General features: G+C 34.3%; 1 protein-coding gene across 3 annotated transcripts; it reads right to left on the bottom strand.

The window, feature by feature from the left end:
• Nucleotides 1-14935: 14935 nt before the first annotated feature.
• Nucleotides 14936-18478, bottom strand: LOC116142199 (zinc finger CCCH domain-containing protein 22-like). Of its 3 annotated transcripts, none has more exons than XM_031427648.1 (9): nt 17467-18389; nt 17210-17389; nt 16942-17121; nt 16757-16845; nt 16390-16668; nt 16099-16303; nt 15837-16007; nt 15661-15734; nt 14936-15222 (listed from the first exon to the last, which is right to left on the bottom strand). In XM_031427648.1, exons 1-8 carry the CDS (start codon nt 18357-18359, stop codon nt 15701-15703), a joined length of 2031 nt encoding a protein of 676 aa, XP_031283508.1. In that variant the 5' UTR covers nt 18360-18389; the 3' UTR covers nt 14936-15222; nt 15661-15700. The 3 variants fall into 3 exon arrangements, with proteins under 3 accessions (XP_031283508.1, XP_031283510.1, XP_031283509.1); XM_031427650.1 differs by lacking the exon at nt 14936-15222 and adding an exon at nt 15412-15499 and having other exon boundaries at nt 17467-18478; XM_031427649.1 differs by lacking the exon at nt 14936-15222 and adding an exon at nt 15412-15499 and having other exon boundaries at nt 16099-16261.
• Nucleotides 18479-20500: the final 2022 nt, after the last annotated feature.

Here is a 20500-nt window from a genome sequence, read left to right as displayed (position 1 = left end):
TTTACTTACTATCACAATCCTCTTATCGATGACAAATGATAGTCTGAATCGGTTTCTAAGTGTTTATCTATGTGTGTTTGACTAAAAGATGTTTACCTAAAGTTCAAATTATAAATTCATGCAATTTCTTTTTTATAATATCCAAAAATTTCCTGTGTTAAAAGTTGTGTTTATCCCACGTCGCTAATTTGATAGTTGTTATACTATATATATGTGGTTTGATTAGAGCTAGTCAAGGACTAGTCCCAAGCAGGCTTGGGCCTGGGCCCGTTTTCGATTGGTCCCAAATGGGACCAGTTGCTCATGGGCTTGGGACCGATCCCAGACCCATGAGCAATTTTAGGACTCGGACCGGTCCTATGGGCCTAGAAAATTTATTTTCCCTCCTGATCTTTTTTTATATTTTAGGGGCGAAACGAAATTTTGTAGGGGGTTTTTAGTATTTTTTAGGGGTAGATTAGTAAGTTTCTTAAAGTTTAATTAATTTTAAAAAATAATAAATAAATTAATAGTTAATTTTAACATAAATGTAATATTCACATTTCACACATTCACGCTTCACAAATAAATAATTAAATAATTTTTTTTATTAAATTATTCATCTTCATCGTCAACAATATTTACATCATTTAAATCTGTATTCTTAAAGAGTTCGAGTAGTTCGGGATCTTCAGGGTGCTGTTGTAGTCTTTTTTTGCATGAGTCCAATCTCGTAAACACGTTATCACTTTAATCATCTCATTAGTTAAAGAACATCTTCTGTCTTCAACAATCCGGCCACTCGTTGAAAATGTTAACTCGGATGCAATTGTAGAAACCGGCACAGATAAAATGTCACGTGTCATTTGGGCTACAATGGGGAATCGACTTTCATGTTGGTTCCTGACAAACCGGTCGTCACGGCCATAAAATTAAACCTAAATACCATAGTTAGCAATAAACAGGGTCAAATCCATAGAGAGCAAAACTAATAACCTAATGTATATGTGAGTTAACGAAAGAGAAATTGGCAAATTGATTGATTAAAACTAAGGAAACTAATTAATTGAAGGAAATTAAAAAACATCAAATAAATTGCTAACTAAAACACAATATTAAAAGCGTTGCCGCTACGGATTCGGTTTGACTCAAGACCAACTCTCACAATTCCTCTCCTCGCTCTTCAATTTCCTAAACCTAGAAGGCTAGACAAATCAATAAAAATATCTCCCAACAATCTAGGTATAATTTATCCTGTCTCCTCATCATCTTAGTTACAGATCGATTGGTTAAAGACTATCATCGATTAACCAAAAAATGCTAAACCCTTAAACATCACTAGTTGGTACAACGTTAACAAGTACAACCTATCAACTTGTATCATCCAATCAACTAATTACACAACAAATGCATTCCTAGTAGAAATGATATTAAAAGTTAATACAACTTGATTGCAATCAGTACCGGAGCAATTTAAAGTCATAATCAACATTCAATAATCTCAAACTGATATTCAATTATGCAAAAAGTTATATGTCAACATACGCTCTCAATGGACATTATCAATTCAGCATGTCGAACATCAGAATAATATTAAAGCATCGCAAACAAACTGAAACGAAAACAAATATAATCTAAATATAAGAAACTTAACCAAATATCCAACATTCGAGCCATCCAACTAGTCGAGAACTGCCGAGAAGATCCATGAGTGTCGATCTTGATCTCCCTACACCGTAACAGGCAACTAGGAGCTCTTCGCTCATGGTGGTGTCGACGAAGGCTGAAATGTCAGGCACGGAGCTGGTCATGGCGAAGAGGATGTAACCGACGACGAGATGATGCGAAGAAGGGATGAAAATGACCAAGGGAACTCCTAGAAGACGAACAAACGCAACTCGCCGGAATCCGACGGCGGCTCACAGGGGCTCACGGCGCCGATCGATGAAGAGAAGATCGAAGGGTACGGGAAGATAGATCAGGTTATGGAGATGATAGATCCGCTGGTTGGAAAGTGAGATGTTATCAGAAAGTGAGCGAAATCAGGGCTGGAAGGTGAAGAGGCACGGCGGCGATTTGGTGACTGAATGGTGGCAATGGAGCTTGGAGGAAGGTAGATTTGATCGTAGGAAGGGTGGCTGGCACCTGGAGAAGCTGGATCGACGCCGGAGAAGCTCCACGGTCTCCGGAAAATGAAGAGATGTGATGGTAGGAGGCATACGTCGCCGGCGTGGGTTGAATGACGGTGGAGGGTGGTCGGTCGGCGTGAGAAGGTGAAGGGTCACCAGCCTGGAAGATGAAAGCTAAACTCCAGCGAAGAGGCTAGGGTTTTGGGTTTGGCGTGGCTCCCGGTTCATGACCTTTCACCTGCAATTTATATACATTGCGACAAATATTTATTTGGTCCCTACATATTGAAAATGATAAAATCAACCCCAAGTTTTATGACAATTTGACCCCTTAACAACATAAATGAGACAACATCAACCCTAGAAAATAAATCACATCCTAATATCAACTTACACAATTTCAAATTTCAATTCAAATATGCCAAATTAGTAAGAAAAACTCAAAATATGATTTTTATACATAATTTCTCTTAATTGTCTCAATATAACTTCAATTTAATTACACATAAGATCTTTTTATCAACAAAATAGAGTCATTTTCATGACTCTAACAGTTCCACCATTGAAGAATATTCATATCACGTTTCTCCTTAATCGTCATAAAGGACATATCCACTTGTAGGTAGCGATTCAGCTCATTTGGTCCATGTATGTACGAACTGGAGCTACTACTTCCGCCATATTCCATATACGTCCACTTGCTCGATCCTTGACGGAGGTCTGTATTAGGGTCCTGATTGTCTCTCCTGAACGTTCCACTTCCACTTCTAATGTACATGTTCTCATATAAAGAAAAAAGGCTATCCAATTTTTGTTTAAAGTCAGTCAAATAAGACGTATAATCATGTCCTAAATGCTGGCCTAACTCAGTAATTATATAGTTAACTACGTGTAATTTAAACATAAGATCTACAACAAGGCCTAATCCATATAAGAATAGAATATCTAACCAATATATCTCATATTTTTCTTCCTCCTAGTCCATATAAGAATAGAATATCTAACCAATATATCTCATATTTTTCTTCCATCTTTAAAACAATTTCCCTTAAAACGTTATTATATCTATATTTAGCAAAAGTTTTAGCAATTTGAAGCAAAATATCTAACACTAAATTAGTAGTCGGATAATAAATACCACTTAATATATTAGTAGAATCAAAAAAAATTTTAAGAAATGAATAAAAAAGTTCAAAAAGTTCACAAACTGCCCAATCATCACAGTTGACAACTTCCTCTGGATAGTGCTTTCGGTTGACGAAATCTGTAATTTGTTTTGCGGTTGGCAAAGCTTTTCCCAACATCAAGTAGGTGGAGTTCCAACGGATAGGCATGTCCGTACATAACTTCAAAGGTCAAACCGGTGGGTCCTCTTGCTTACAATATTTGACGTACTCCTACCATCTTTTATTGCTACCGCTGACGATAAATCTGATAGTCGCACGCACCCTCTCCGTCTTCGAATGTATAGCATCTAAACATGCTTTAACTATCAAATTGATGATGTGGTAAGCACATCTCTGGTGAAAAAAATTTGCTTTCACCATACGAATCCAATCTCTTTTCAAATAAAAAGATTGTCGCGGTGTTAGCAGCTGCATTATCAAGCGTTAGCGCTACAACTCTATCAGTTAATAAATATTCTTGCAAAACTTCAAGAATTGTAAAATAAATAGTTTCAGCACTATGTTTTTCATATAATGGTTTAAAACCCATCAATTTTTGTTGTAAACCCCAATTATGATCTAAGAAATGTATTGTGTAGTTAAAAAATCGGTTTTTGATCTACAAGCTCATATATCTGATGTAGTGTAATAGATATATTCCAAATTGTGAAATTCGTTTTTAAGTTTATTATTTATTTTGTAGTATATCTCTTCTACTTAACTTCTACTAACAAGGTATATGCTGAACAAAATACAGTTTTATCATGTGAATAAAATAAGGATTTTCATATAAACAAATAGGAGAGTCGTAGCAACTATGAATCTTACTATTTCCTCTCGTCAACATCTGCATTGTATTGTCATGTTGAGAGAGTTGAGGATTGTGGATTAAAATTAAGTTGAGTTTGAATTTGTCTACCTGATCCGGTTGAAGATGTACCAGACAATTGCATTATTTGGGGGTGCTTCTTCTCCACGTGTTTGTCGCATCGTTGAAGTCCTCTTCTCAGCGCCAATAATGGTTCCACATAAATTACATATCTCACACGATTCTTCCCCCTCCCAGTTGTCTTTGGCCATTTTGATTTGGTGAAGTTCGCCATACATCGAACACGACCCTCTTTGACAGTCGAGGGGGTTGGGCTATGCTCGTGCCCATTGACTCGAGCTCGCATGTGTTGGCTATACCTCGTCCCGATCGAATGTGGTTGTGGAATTGCAGTGCGCCCTGGAGGAAATTGTGAAATGGATTAACTCTTCCATTTCTTCGGTGATGGAACGTAAACTCATTTTAGGATGATCCTCCGAATGCATCATTTCGGGAATCCATCATGAATTTATGATAAAATAATAATAATTAAAATGAAAAAAATAATAATATGAATAAGAGATGATATTGAAAAATAGAAAAAATAAATAAATAATATGATAAATTATAATATAAATTAAATTGAATGAGAATTTGATTGAGATTTGGAGTAGAGGATTGAGAGAATGAGAAATGAGAGATGAGTGGTGTGGAAAAATGAAAGATTTTAGGGTTATTTATGTGATTGGCGGGGGGGGGGGGGGGGGGGGGGGAATGAAAAAAAAGTTCAACTCCCCCCCCCCCCCCCCCCCCAAATGATCGTTTGCTGTTGCCAACAGTTATAAAGAAAGTAAAAAAAAAAAAAAAAATTTTAATTTTGTAAAATTTCCTTTTAACCCCTACAATTTATGTTTATTTCAAAATTTATAGGGGCTTTAGTAATTGTTTAAGGGACTAAAACGAAAAAGTTTAAAAAAATTTAGGCTCGGGCCTTGGAGGAGAGCCCAGTGGAGGGACCGGGCCCTCCTCCTTAGGCCTGGTCTCGTTTTGGGACCAAGCCTCCTAGGACCAGGTTTTTTAGCTAGGTTTTTGGACCCAGTCCCAAATGCCCACCTCTAGGTTTGATTCCCCTAACCAGAACTAGCTTTTCACACATTTGTTTGTTTGGGAACGATGGTAGGTCCTAGTGGGTTTTCATATTTCAAAGTTGGAGCTTTATAAACCTTACAATATTAGACTTGTTCAAAGTTAAAACCCTATAAAACCTTACAATATTAGACTCGAACCCCTCAAATTTGTGCAAACCCAAACTGTCTACTATGTGTGAGTTTAATATGATAATATCATTTAATTAGATGTAAATAGTATTGTTGTGTGTAGTTTTTTCGTTAAGTTCGAGCCAACTCGAGGATATAGCTTGATCCAGAATGAGCTCGACAACTACGATTGATTGACCCAACATAAGCTCATCGAGGTATAGCTCGTGTAATAACTGCTTGATACTACTATACTCATAAAAAATATGTATGATAAAATACGAGTACATTAATAAAAATAGTTGGGCCCAAATTTTCTTTTATTTAATATACATATTCTTTTACAAAAGTCAGTATCATTTACAAAAGTTCACAAAAGTGTGATGGATAGTGTAACTACTCCTCCTCGCCCGCTGACATCCATCCGACTGCGTCCTCATCTAGACCCTACAAAAACATAGAAAAACAACGGGGTGAGCACAATTAATGCTCAGTAAGTAAATCCTCTACTAGTCTAACCCTGTAACTCTTTCTCTTAATTCTTTTCTTACTCTCTTCTCTTCTCATTTCTGTTCTCTTTCTGTTTCTATTCTCATACTCTTTTCTATATATTCTTTGGTGTATGTCACGGCCTCATCTTACCGGAGGCACGGCTGGGGACTCAACCCACTCTTCGTGACTCTACTCATTTTCTCTTTCTGTTCTTTCTACTTCTCTGTTTTCCCATTCTAATCATGGGAATGTCACGGCCTCATCTTATCGGAGGCACGGCCAGGAACTCTCCCACTCTATGTGACTTCTACTCATTTTTGTACCGATCGGATTCGGTTATGCATGGATTCAGAACCTTTGGCCATGTGAGTGTACATTCTTTCTCTCTATCTCTCGAATGTCATGGCCCCTTCTTACCGGAGGCACGGCTGGAACCTCATGTTCCACTCTTCGTGACGGTCACGGCCTCATCTGATCGGAGGCACGGCTGGGGATCACAAAGCACCCACTCTCGTGACTTTACTCATCACTCACGGGTTTCCCATCGAACAACCTACTCTATTCTCTTCTTTAGCTCTTAGAGTAGTTTAAGCACAAAGGTCTCTACTCTTTCTCAAGCTACTACTCATCTTTTTCTCAAGCTAATACTCATAGTGTAGAAATTCTCTACTCTTTCTCAAGCTACTTCCTAATGCACAATTAATGCATATGGATGGTTCATACTCATTAATGCACTTAGGAAATGCCAATATGCAATGTTGCAAGAATTAAGGTTCATAACTCATTCTATTACTTCTCTTAGGCATTGCATCAAATAATTCATGTGCATACAAAAACTCTTCTCTAACTACAATTCTCTTTCTCTTTGTAACCATCCAAAATGGGAAGAAATTCCCTTCTATGGACATAACTCCTATCATAAAAGAACACTCCCAAATATTTACTCAATCTCCTCCAACATTTATCTCAACTCATCACACATTACCACTTCCCATTAAGGGAGCATATCCAACACCACAACATAAATACTCATCTCAACTCAATTTCTCAACACACAAACATATATCTCTACTCAATTTCTCAACAAGCATCATTTATACATGCATAAAGAAATCTCTACTCAAGGATTTCTTAAACTTTAGCTTGAGTTGGATTTACTTACCTTGTGATGGTGTGATTCCACTAGCACTTCTCTTTGCCTTTGGTAGATGTCTTTTCTCTACACTTTTAAACAATAACATAATAAGACCTTAACACCTTTATAGCTAAATTTCACATCTAGAATAAAGGTCCTTATCTTAGGATGCCTCAAATCATCTCTCTACCCAAAAACTACTCAAAAGCCCTTTAAAATCCTTGAAGGATTGGATGAAAATTAGAGAGAAATGGGGAATGAGTATGGCGGTGGAAGAAGAAGAATGAAGGGTTTCTAAAGTTAAACCCTTAATATCTCATATTTTCTCCACTCTTTCCCATTTTACCCTTACTCTTTCTTAGAAATTTCACCTTTGCCCTTTTAATTCTTCGCAAATGCACCCCTATTTAAACTATTCTTCATGTAATTTCCTTGCATTTCACTCCCCACTTTTCCAGCTAATTAGGGGTAGAATGGTCATTGTGCCCCAAAGGAAGAATTCTCTAGAAACTTATTAAAATTTTCAATTGACCGGTCGCCGCAACGAAGAACTTCCCGTCGCCCCGGCGAAAACTTACAGAAACGACTCACAACTCTCAAGCCAACGTCGCCGCGGCAAAGACTATTCTTCGCCCCAGCGAAGACTGATTTCAAAAATTCACTAAGTCTCAACCAAAATCAGGGCAAACACTTAACCAAATCAACTCATTAATCCAACTAAGGGCCAACCAATGGAAAATAACAACATGCAAGCTCAAATGAGAACAAATCAATAAACATTCAAGCAATACAACACAATTGAACTATGTACCTCAAGTGGGGCGTTACAGTTCGACCCAACGTAAGCTAGTTGGGAACAATTCAAGGAATCATTCAATCAATCCCCAAATTACTTCAGATCTCAGATATTGCGGGAATGACTGGATCAATGGTGATCACTGCGCAATCACAACGCCCAATCGCGAGGATATTGGAATTATGATTCAAATCAGTTCTAATCCCCTGAATTTCATTACTTCCTTTGTACAGATCTTGTATATAAATCCCCCTCAGACAATGAGGAAGGGGTCACGAATTTCATATAAGAATTGCATTGTAAACTCTCACAGCAAATACAAAAACACAGTGGATGTTGGCTGTTAACCTGACCGAACCACTTTAAAAATCTCTTTGTTTTTAGTTCATTTTATTCATATTCATCGCTAATTATCACTAATCACGCACACATCGGTTCTAATCCCGACAAGGTTAATCGGATCTCGCTAGTTGGTACAAAATTTTGTACCAATAAGTATCATATTAAAATTTAATATATTGTCTATCAACGTCAAATATTATATACTAAAATATCGTTATGATATCGTTACTAATTGGTAATATATAATATGACCAATTTTGACCAAGTTGTTGTATATTGTGTGAGGTAATGTGGTACAAAAATTTAGATTGATGGTATAATTGTGGCAATGTTGGTGAGAGGTGAGAGGGCATTAAACATCATGTATTAAAAATTCAATAATGGAAACACAAACTGCATCCTTATTCAATCACATTTAAACTCTCATACTCATCATTACACGTTTTATTTTTATAACTTTTGAGGTCCCTTTCAAATGTTAGTGCTTCCCATCTCTTTAATGAGTTGGGTAAGATTTCATGTGGATATGATAACGTTATCGAACCAATTACAAAACTGTAAGAATAATTAAGAGAGTTTTATAGTCATCATATTGTAAAATATTTGAGTTTTCGGTTGGGAGAACGACATTTTCCCACCCAAGGTATGACGAAACGATACTTTTCCACCCTTCAAGTTTCAAAATGACACTTTCCCACCCTTTGTTAGGTTCTGTTATGTTTTCCGTTAATATTTTACTGAAAATACAAAAATACCTTTAAATATTTGACTTCATAAATTTTTTATTATTTTAATTAGCCAAAAAGTCAAATATTAAAAAGTAAAAAATAATAATAGTTAACCCTACCTAAAAAGTTAGGAGTAATGCTATAAGATTGTTTAAAGTTAAAAGACCTTAATATTTATTTATTTATAATGTCATTAATATCTCATCACTATTATTTAATAACCTACTAAATTTATAATGTTTTTCATTTTTACTGATTAACACATAAAATCAATATTCTTAATTAATTAAATAAACAAAAGAAAAAAGATATATTTACACTTAAACTAATAAATAATCGAGAGTAAAGACTTTGATTTAACGAAATTTAATTTGTAATAAACTATTTGAGGGTATTTTCGTCTTTTCAGTCAAATATTAACTAAAAACATTAATAGAACCTGACAAAGGATGAGAAAGTGTCATTTTAAAACTTGACGGGTGGGTAAGTGTCGTTTCGCCAAACCTTGGGTGGGAAAATGTCGTTCTCCCTTTTTGGTCTAATGGTTGTCAATCCTCCGAAACATTATTGGACGAAGAGAATAAGAAAGTTGAGACACTCTTTGGTATCGACGTGATAACGTTGTTAGGGTTATGATAAATCATAATTTCTCGTACCATGATCCAAAGGTTAGAAACTCTACAATGACGGCACCAAATAACGAGGGTAAGGTAAGAGGACCCTACAAATAAAGTTTAATGGCATCAACCCAAGTGGGGTTTTGCCTTATAATTTATAGAGTAAAGTTTCTAAATGTGTATTATAATCTTTATTAAAGCCTCCTTTCTTTCTTTCTTTTTTTTTTTTTTTTTCTTTATATTAAAACCCAAAATTTTAATTAATTCACAAATTGATAAAGAGTTGTTGAGTTTAATAAGTCGTATTAAATACATACTTTTTCTCACTTTTTATTCCACTTCTTTAGCCAATAGATTAGAATAATTGTTCCAAAATCAATGGAATTAAGCTGATTCATCCCTAATTGTGCCCGGTCTAAATTTATTAATGTAAAAATTATGTACATAACCCCAAGGGATTGGTTTGGCGATCAATAAGGTTTGGTCTCTTCCTTGAGTGTTTAGATTCAAACCTTAGGGTCGTCTATCACAATAACATTATTACTTACTTGTTAAGGTACGTACAAGCTAGTTGGACACTCCAGTTACAAAAAAAAAAAAAAAAAAAACACAAAAAAAAAAAAAATCTATATAGGAATTGAAAACTGATGGACTCTGAAGATTAGTTGAGGTGCATGCAAGCTGGCCGAATACTCCGATAAAACAAAAAAAAAAAAAAATTCTATACAGGAATTGAAAACTGATTCATGGATGAACCGAAAAATTTAAAAACTAAAACTCATGAAGAAAATTTATTGTTAGTATCTTCAAATTTTTTTTATTTTTATATCTCTTTTATTAATTTTCAATTAATATTAACGATTTTATATGGAAAAATTAAAATTGGGGCTCAAAAGAGATTTGGTCTAGCTAGCTGAAAGCTTTATTGGGCCAGCAATCATAGTCCAATCCAGGGTAAAATATTCTGGGCCTAATAATCTATTTTTACTGGGTTAGGCTTGGTGGGATCTATCGAGTTGCCCAGTCGAGGCCCAATCTGCTAACCATGACATTACATGTGTTCTGAGTTAAAAACTTCGAAAAAATTTGGCAAATTTTTTTGTGCTTCTACCAAGATGAACTTCAAAAATTATTTATGAAAAGAAATTATTTGGAAAAATTAAAAATAAAAATAAAAATCAGAAAAATCAGAAAAATAATTGTTGATACTATTTTTCAAAGTCAAAACTAACTACTAGGCTTGTAGCTAGATGACAAGACTTTAGCCATTTGGGTGGATTATCTAGAGGTACTATATTCAAGTCTCCACAGTGGCCACCTACCACATCTGTGACTTACATAATTCATTGAGTTTGTATTCAAGTCTCCACAGTGGCCACCTACCACATCTGTGACTTACATAATTCATTGAGTTTGTAGGGTATTCAGTGGATCCTCCGGAATAAACTCCAATCTTTAAGGTTACTGATGCATAACTATTTGGGCTTGTAAGGTATTCAGTGAGTCCCCCAGAATAAACCTAATATTTAAGGTTATTAGTGCATAACCATCTGAGCTTGTAGGGTGTTTAGTGAGTCTCCTAGAATAAACCCCAGTCTTTAAGGTTATTAGTGCATAACCATTTAAGTCCAACCGAATAAATATTGTCTATTTTAGTCTTAAATCTTACCCTTTTTAAACTTCCTCGTAAACAACATTAAAATTAAATTATTAAATTATAATATAACAAAATTCTTTTGCTTGAATGGTGAAAATAATCTATGAGCACATTCAGCGGGGAAACAATTATTGCATAGAAATTTTATTCTAATTAATTAATTAATTTTTTATCTCCCTTTACATGATTATGAAAGGTTTCCTTTTAATTGAATATTATTGTCCTTTAGATTAATCATGATTAATTTCTTAAGCATTAGCTCATCTCATACACTCACACTTTCCCTTTAGAATCATAACTGAATTGGGTCCCCCTTATAAATAAGTGCAAATCATGGCTTCATTAATAATCTTCTTATTATTATTATTAAAAACAAAAACAAAAAATAAATATACAAGTTGCATATTTATTAATTATCAATAAACGGATACTTTTTAAAAATATATATAAATTGTCATTTATTGATAAATCTGCAACTTGTATCTTTTTTTCTCTCTCTCTGTTTTTAATTGAAAAAAGAAGCGACATCTAAATGATAATACTCATAATATTTATTTATTTATTTATTTATTTATTATTATTAAAGCCCAATGTATAATATATTTTATTTAAAAAATGAAAATAAAATATCCTCTAAATAATAATACCCATTATAATTCTAATTAAAGTTAAGTATATGATATTTTTTTTTTCTTTTGTATATATATTCAATTGCATTACTATTAATTTAGTGCTAACAATCATCTTGGTGACTTTGCAAAGCAACATTGTTTTCAATCTCCATTTTTACATGATAGGTAAATCCTCTTTAATCCTAACTTTTATCTCACAACTAGTTTCACCATTGGTGACGTCAAGATTTTTTTGAATATTTTTATCTCTCGATAATATTATAATAACGATAGACTTGTAATACTTAACACAAAATTATAACAATATCAATTATAATATAAAACTCGGTTACTTTTGAGTTAAATGATGTCTGAGCCAACTTAAATACACTTTGATTAATCCTCGAGGAAGACTAGCATAGTAACCTACTACCGTCATAGCCTTTACTTAAATCTTGGATGTTCAAATGAGGAATCGAACCCGAGATTGTGCACATATCCACTTTATCTCTAATTCGTCATAATCATCTAGACTACCCATAGATGAGTGATTTGAAGCATCACTTGCCTCAGTACTTGAAAATGTTTGGATAAATAAAGTTTTCCTCAATATCTAAACTAATAATTTACCTCCTATTGTTACTATTTTGTTTGAGTTTTAGTGTTTAATTTAACGAATAAAGAGTAATATGCATTTGTAAGATGACAGAAACCCTAATGGAATATTAACGTGAGGGGGTAAATTGTTATTTCAGATTGTGTTATTCAGCCAAACCTCAAGGGCAAGAAGGAAACAAATTAATACTAAGTCTTCAATTATTAGACCCAATTACATTATCTACTTAAAAGAGGCAAAGACCAAAGTAATGGCCATCAAAATCAACAAGGAAGACAAATCAATTAACACAAAAATCCAATAGATTATGCGAAAATGATGGGTGCTAGTAGCCCCTAATTACCCCAAAAAACAAGTCTTTAAAAGATAATTAACTTGGGCCAATCCTTGTGATTGGGAAATATGACAAACAACAATGTTGCTTTCTTTGCCCAAATGGAAAATTGTTAAGCAATATAGATACCAATGTGAAGGGCTTTTTACTTGATTGAGGTTGTGGCCAGCTATTTAGCTTGACAATGAGGTTTCAAGATGTTGACATTGCAACTTATTCAAGGATTATATTATAAGACTAATGAGTGTAATTATCGCCTCAATATAAGATTTGTAATATCGAAATTGAAATAGTTATTTTAACGTTATCTGTAAATATGACGTTTTAACTTACACGTCACTTTGTAATGAATTCGTTGTTCGATATTACGAGGTTATAGTTACACGCTATAAGTTTATTATTAAATCTTATAAGTCGTTTTTCATAACAATCTATATCAATAATTAATGAAATGTTTGAAACCTAGGGAATTTTTTTTTTTTTTTTTTTTTATAACCGAAGTATTCGGACCAATTTGTACACACCTCAACTAATTTTTGAAATCTATTAAACGTTTTACAAGCTTAATGAGCCAAGACCTAGGGATGTTTTCCTCATAGGAATCTCATTAAATCTCTATTATTGGACAAGCATTAACAAGACTGTAGTTCAAAGTCTTCCCATTCTGTTGATCTTGTAATCTGAAATATTAAAAAATTATTCCTATTTGATATAAAATTTAAATACGCTACTTTTGTTTCTAAAAAGAAAGATATAAAAAAATCATATAAAAATATGTTTGGTAAAAACGAATCGAAATATTTTTAGAATACAATATTAAAATCTAGTATAAAAACGGGTGAAAACCATTTTCACAATCTTCTATAGTTTTTAATTTGAATTATTTAAAAAAAAAAATTATTTTCGGATCACAAACCAAATTAAGCGTTTTTTAAGTGATAAAACAAGCAAAACCTAAATAACAAAAAACAAACAAGGATCAAAGAAAATAGAGAATGGCAAAATCATGAAGCCAACATGTTGCAAATGAAGCTAAATAAGGCTCAAAAAATCTCCCAACCACCACTAACAATGGCTCAACATTTTTGCAGCCTTCAACTCCCACAAAAGTTTCTTCAGGTAATGAGGGGTCAAGAAATTTTAAATGTAGTTGGAGGGCAAGCAAAATAACAAAAATATAGCAGCACATGTAGACCCAAGGGCACCAAAACCCATAAAATCAAAATTTAAATAATAATAATAATAATAAAAAAAAATTTGAATGAATGAGGTTAAAAGATTGAAAGAGAAAGGAGTGAGTGGTGCCCAGATACCATTGATATAAAATGTCAGAACCCATGTGACAATGTGGCCCTTACCCATTCAAGTCCACCTAAAAGAAACCACAAAATGAGACAAAACACTCCCTCTAAAGTAACCTTTAATCACATGAAACAACAACCTTTTCTTTACAACTTTCTTTTTTCCCCCCTTGTTTTTTACTACTTTTTTTCCTCTTTTGCCAATCTAAATGGGATTATTTCTTTTAGGTCCATAAGGTTTAGCTTAAGTAACACTTGGATTCATTCAATTTAGAAAGTTAACACTTTGATCCCTATACACGAACACTTTAAGGTCTCTCAAACAAAGATCAAAGTATTACTTTCCGATTCTAGTGAATGTAAGTTTTCTAATTCTGTAAGGATCAAAGTTTCATGGTGGAGACTCGAATCTAAGACATTACTAAGACTGAATGAGCTCCCTTTTACTAGACTAAACCTTAGGGGGTATTCTAGTGAATGTAAATCACTTACCCAATCTAATGGGATAATCAATTTAGGTCTATAAGGTTTTAGGTTAAGTTTAGTTCCACTCAACACTTTAGTCCATGTAAAATTAGAAAGTAACACATCTACGACCCTCGGATAGGATCAAATTGTCAATTTCTGATTCTAGTTTAATTATATAGTCCCTTGCAATTTAGGTTAACAAACACTTCGATCTCTTTGAATCAGAAGTAACACTTTGATCCCTAAAAACTAAGAAGTAAAAATGAACACTAAAGGCCCTTGGACGGTTGAATCGGGATCAAAGTGTTACTTTATGATTCTAGTGGACCTAATGGTGACCCGTACATGGAGTGTAAATTTTGAACCGCCCTTAAAATTTGACATATTTTCTCTAAAACCTTAACTTTTAACCTCAACTGTATTTATTGCCAGCACTGATTTTAATTTTGGAGTCTCCAAATCACTGAATCAGTACAGTAGTTACAGTTCTGCTGTTATAAGAAGCGCTTTTCAAAGCTTGATGGGTGTAGTTCTGTACACATACAGTCACAAAGATATATATAATATTTTCTTCTTGATGATGATGATACATGATTTCATTTCTTTATGTAGTCGTCCTTTTCACCCCCTCAAATGGGGGGTAAAAAAAAAAAAAAAAAAAAGGTAAATTACATTATGAAAAGAAGACAGTAAATTACATTACTACTAGCCTGCCTTTTGTTTTTTTTTAATCTGCTTCCTGCTTCTGCTTCTGCTTCTGTGTGGTGGTCCAACCAAGCACATTCACCTACAGATATCCACAGTAGGGAAAGAGAGAAAGAGAAAGAGACCCCACTTCATAAATCAGTTCATCTGTCCTTTTACCTAAGCAATTATGTATTCATTGTAAGTATGTATTGATGATGATGGTGATCTTGCTGAGATCTTGTCTTTCAGATCTTTTTTTTTTTTTTTTTTTTTGTTTTGGGGGATTTGCTTTTTTTTTTTTTCTTGTGGGTGGTGTGGTTTTGGCTATACAACTAGAGGATTCTTTTTCTTCTTTTTATATGATGCTTCCAAAGTTTCTGCAAAGATTGAACATAAACAAACCCAACATCACAAAAGAAATCCTACCATTTGACTTGAAAATCCATTCCAGAAATGTATGCATGTGCATATATATACATCGCATTCAATACCAGACGTTGTTCTGTATGCATTAAAAATTAGATAAAAAATCTCATACCTAGCAAAATCAATCCCCCCATTGTTGCCCATTATTGATGCTACAAGCCAATTGTTCCATGCCCAGACGAAAACCTGTTTGAAATTCAAAAAAGCCATTAATCATTAAGTCAAATCCAACCCAAAATGGGGAAAAAAAAATGATCAAAGTTTGCCTAGTTTCTAGCTGTGCAATACCTAGGCATTTGTAGGAAACATGATTTAAGAGAAGCCATGTTGATTGTGGATGTGATTGTAGTACTTGAAGCTGAGAGTTTGTCATCAGCTTCGGAGGAGAACACACTGAGTTCATCAACAGTTGATTTCTTTGGAGATGCAAAAAGGTTATCAGGGAGAATGTGCTCTAAACTGAAAAAGGGGTCACAAAAAATAAACGTATTATAGTGATTGCTATTGTGGGTAAAGTTTTGTTTACATCTTGAAATTGAAGCCCTTTTACCTTTCATGGAGATCACTTTCTTCAGTGTTGTTGTTACTACTAGACTTCTCCTTGTTGTTAGTACAGCTACTACTACTACTACTACTACTACTACTACTACTATTGGCATTGCCATTATTGTGATCATAAATTGGATTATTCACTTCCTGATCACCATCTGGATCTGCAGCATTTTGAGAATCTTCAGCTGGGCTGCCACATATCTCTGAACCAAACAAATTAATGCAATAACTTAAAAGACTTCTATTATTATTTTTTGAAAATGTGAGCATTACCCAATTGAACACTGACCTTGTTGGAGTTCTTCTTCAGGGCCATCTATTGGGAAAATGAGAGCCTGATTGTGAGGAGTTTGAGGTAGAGTTGGTGAAGGAATTGGTGACCCATTTGGCAAACCACGGTGAAACTGATGGTGATTGTGATGATGATGATGGTGATTGTTTTTCAAGTCTAGAAGTTGCAAATTCATTAGCCTTCTCCCATGTAGCTCAATGGCTTGCTGCAAATCAGCTTGTTCCTCTAGTTTCCTTCTCAGTAACATCTCTTGTGTATTGTAAAACATTCTTGCTCCTAAGTTTACACAAAAGAGTTTCAATTAAATGAAAAAGATTTAGAATTTGACAATAATCCTATATTGATATTTAGCACATAAACTTACCGAGTTGAAAATCAAATGGCTCTCGAGAATCAAGCCCAGAGGGGCTTGAACAAGCCGAATATTCGCTCCTCTCGATCTGTTGTTGCTTCCTGAAACCATAAAAGTTTGCGGCGAAAACATGACAAAGAGTTGCAAGCAAAACACACAACAAAGAAAAACCAAACAACTACAAAGATTCAACATACTTTTCCGGGACTTTTCCTTTCTCCTTGTAAGGCTTCACGAGCACGCGAGAATCGCAAACGAAATGGGGATTCCCTTTGGCCAGAATGAACTTCACTGTCTCAGGATACACAAAAGTTACAAAGCCAAACATTCTCTTCTGCTGATAAGGAATCCTCACATCCTGCACCGGCCCATAATTGCTGCAAAAAAACCATAAAAAATGGAACTTTTTTAAGCAAGAGTCTACATTAATTCAAGCTTCTAGCTCTTCACTATGAACAAAATTACCTGAAGTAATTAGAAACATCTTCTTCTCTGAATGTACTATCAGCTGGAAATGTCAAATAAATCTGTCTTGAACCCGGATTCGCAGATCCTCCCAACCCCATTGCTGAAAATTCAGAAGCTCTCTCAGGCCTGCAACGACCAAATTTATGCAACTCATCGCCCACCATCAATGCAGCTGATCTGCAACAAAGCAAAAATCAGAATAAGAAATGCCCGAAAACAAACAAAAACAAAGAAAACAAGCAAAAGTTTTGTGCCTTTGTGTTTCATTTTGTTGCTGCAAAAGGAGGTTCATGCACTTGTTATAAGGAAAAGAAACCGCGCCCATGAACTGAGAGGAGACAGCGGCGAGTTTTCTTTGCTTTTCGAACTCATTGAGCTTGTTCGGTGAGCCAATATTAACGGCGGCAGAAGAAGCAACAGCATCGGCCACAGCAGAAACTGAGTCACCGTGAAGAAACTTACAGCTACCTCCGTTCTTACAAAACCCTTTAGCGAAATACAAGCATTGCTTCCAACCGAACGGAGAATTTGCATCTTCGGAACCGAAACAAGTCGCCCCAGGAACGGAAAAACTCCTCCGGTGTAACTGAGAAGACGCGGGAGAATAACCAAGTTCGAGTCTTGGGTCAAACAAGTCTTCACCCTTAGACTCGTTGAGAAAAGAGAGGTGATCTTGAAGCTGAAACTCATCAATAACGTCACCATTATTGTACAAAGATTCAGAATTTGCAGCATTGGAGCTTCCATTTACGATATTTGCATAAGAAAGAGAGGAGCTGAAGCCATTGACGCTTGGACTGTGAGGGCTGGAGAGTCCAGAGAGAGGCCAGGGAGTTGAGGAAGGAGATGAGGAAGAAATGGAGAGAGGGTTGGGCCTGGAAATGGGGTTGAAAAGGGAAGAGGGAGTAGAGGGAGAGGAAGAAGAAGGGGGTGTAATCGCATTATTTTGAAAGTTGAGAATACCCAAGTGAGATTTGGCTTTGATGATGAGATTATGAATGAGAGTTTCAGGTCCAAAAGCTAAACGAATCATCTCCTTCTCGCCATGGTCTTGAATGAGGAGATAACCCATGATTTTGGAGGCATTTTCAGGGTCCAAGTTTTGGATCCTAGAGAACACCATTCTTGTAGCTTCATATGAATCCATGGAGGAAAGGGAGAAAAAAATAGAAGAAAAAATAAAGGGAAAAAGAAAATAAAAAAAGAGAAAAGAAAACTTCACTACTTTGAGCGTTTGGGATAGAAAGATAAGAAGAAAGGAGGAGGAGAGTAAGAAAAAGGTAATAATGAAATGTGAGTTGAGCTTAAGAAGAGAGTAGTAGTAGCAGTTCCACTTTAGTATAAAAATTTTGGCGTATAATGTTTTCGAACATGATGAGAAAATTACATGTTCATCCCTATGTTTCGTTCAACTACTTTTTAAGATCAGTCATTTCAAATATTAGTACTTTGGTCATTCTAGACTTCTAGTAATCTAGTTATCATATTGGTTGACTGCTAATTTGACTTAAAAAAATTATATTAGAATGACGAAAATACCCTTTTAGAAAATTCTTTTAGAAAATAAGAAAAATGTGTTACACAAATAATACCAATATCTATACTGAAAGGCGTCATATAAATACAAAAGTAACACTTAGGTCCTTATAAGTCAAAAACTATTTTAAGAAAAATACTCCAAATATTTTTGGCTTTTATAGATTTAATATACTTAAATTAAACCGTAGGGACCAAAATGTATTTAACTTTTGATGACTGGGGGGTATGTATTTTATAGGGTTTTGTGTCTGTTGTCTTGAAAGAAATAGACAAAAAAACAAGGTACGTGGTGGAGTAGATTCAGATCTACTTTTAACACTTAAAGAGAAAATACTAATTCCACCACTCAACTTTATGACTTTAGTTACTATCCTTGCAAAAGTATATACATTTAATAAAATTTCGTATAACACCGTTGTATCACGTCAACAGTATCATAAGTAGATGCATATATATGACATACATATTTTCGGTAACCAAGATGTTTGGACTAATTTATTTATATCTCAACTAATCTTTAGAATCTATTAAATATTTACGAGTCCAATAAATCAAATAAATCACAAATATGGTAAGTGTCTATTTTGTGTAGCTCGAATACAAGACAATAACATACAATCTTGCCCTCCGACAGGAATATGTGATACATTATTGTTACATAATATGACACTTCAATCAAAATAAAATAATTTTGAGTTTTCGTTTATTATATGTAACATTACTTATATTGTTTTAGAAAATAATTATTTGAGTATTAACATAGAATTGTGACTCAAATAAAAAAAAAAAAATACATATATATATATATATATTTGGAAATTGTAATACACGCGCTATATGTGAGCGTGGGAAGTTCCTTTCCAAATAGTGTCAAAATAGCGCACGTTCATTCACTTGCTTTTCAGTCTGACAAACTTCTTCTCCCCTACCACTCAGTAATTTAAATTAGATTCATTTCTGCATTAAAGTTTATTTTCTGCTGCTCCTCACGTGCATCAACCTTCATGCATACTGTCACTTCCATCCCTTAATTAGTGAGTTAATGACATTGTGGTCCTTAGGGTTTGACCTACTTTAATGATGATTTAATAGAATTCGAAAGTAACACTTAGGTTCTTATCGGTTAGTATCTGTTTGAAGAATTTTTTTTAAAAGTCTAAAATATCCTTAATATGTTCATTTTTATTTTCTTATAACTAACATAATTATCAGTTGAAATAAAAGGTACTTTAGGTTTTTACAAAAAACAATTAAACAACCGTTAACTGGTAAAAATCTAACTCATACTTTTAGATCATACTGGGCTAGGTTATTTAGACTAAACCTTAGGAACCAAAATGTATTTAACTTGAGTTTTTGTTATGCCATCGTGGATACTCTTACGTTGATCATTGGACCCATAGTCTAATTAATACTTAGACTATGAATCTAGTGAATGGAGGAATTAGAAAATTGTATTTCGGGTTGAAGTATGAAGTATTGTTTAAAAAAAAAAATTGCATTTGAGGGGGTAAGAATGTAAATTTTAATGAACAAAGGGACCAAAATGAAATTTGAAGGATCAAATGAACATATTTACCCGAAATTCTACTATTTTTGTTTGATAATTGGGTCTGATCCCGAGATCCATTGAACATTTTACTATTCATGAGTGAGAATTGATGTGTCATCTTATACAACGTTCACATGTTAATGAAGAGTTGAAGTGATAAATAATATATCAATCTTACATCGGATAAGGCATCACCT

This window comes from Pistacia vera, unplaced genomic scaffold, assembly GCF_008641045.1.
Source record: "Pistacia vera cultivar Batoury unplaced genomic scaffold, PisVer_v2 Contig405, whole genome shotgun sequence".
NCBI lineage: Eukaryota > Viridiplantae > Streptophyta > Magnoliopsida > Sapindales > Anacardiaceae > Pistacia > Pistacia vera.
The sequence above is the reverse complement of the archived record's forward strand: the minus strand, read 5'-3'. Positions and strand labels throughout refer to the sequence as shown.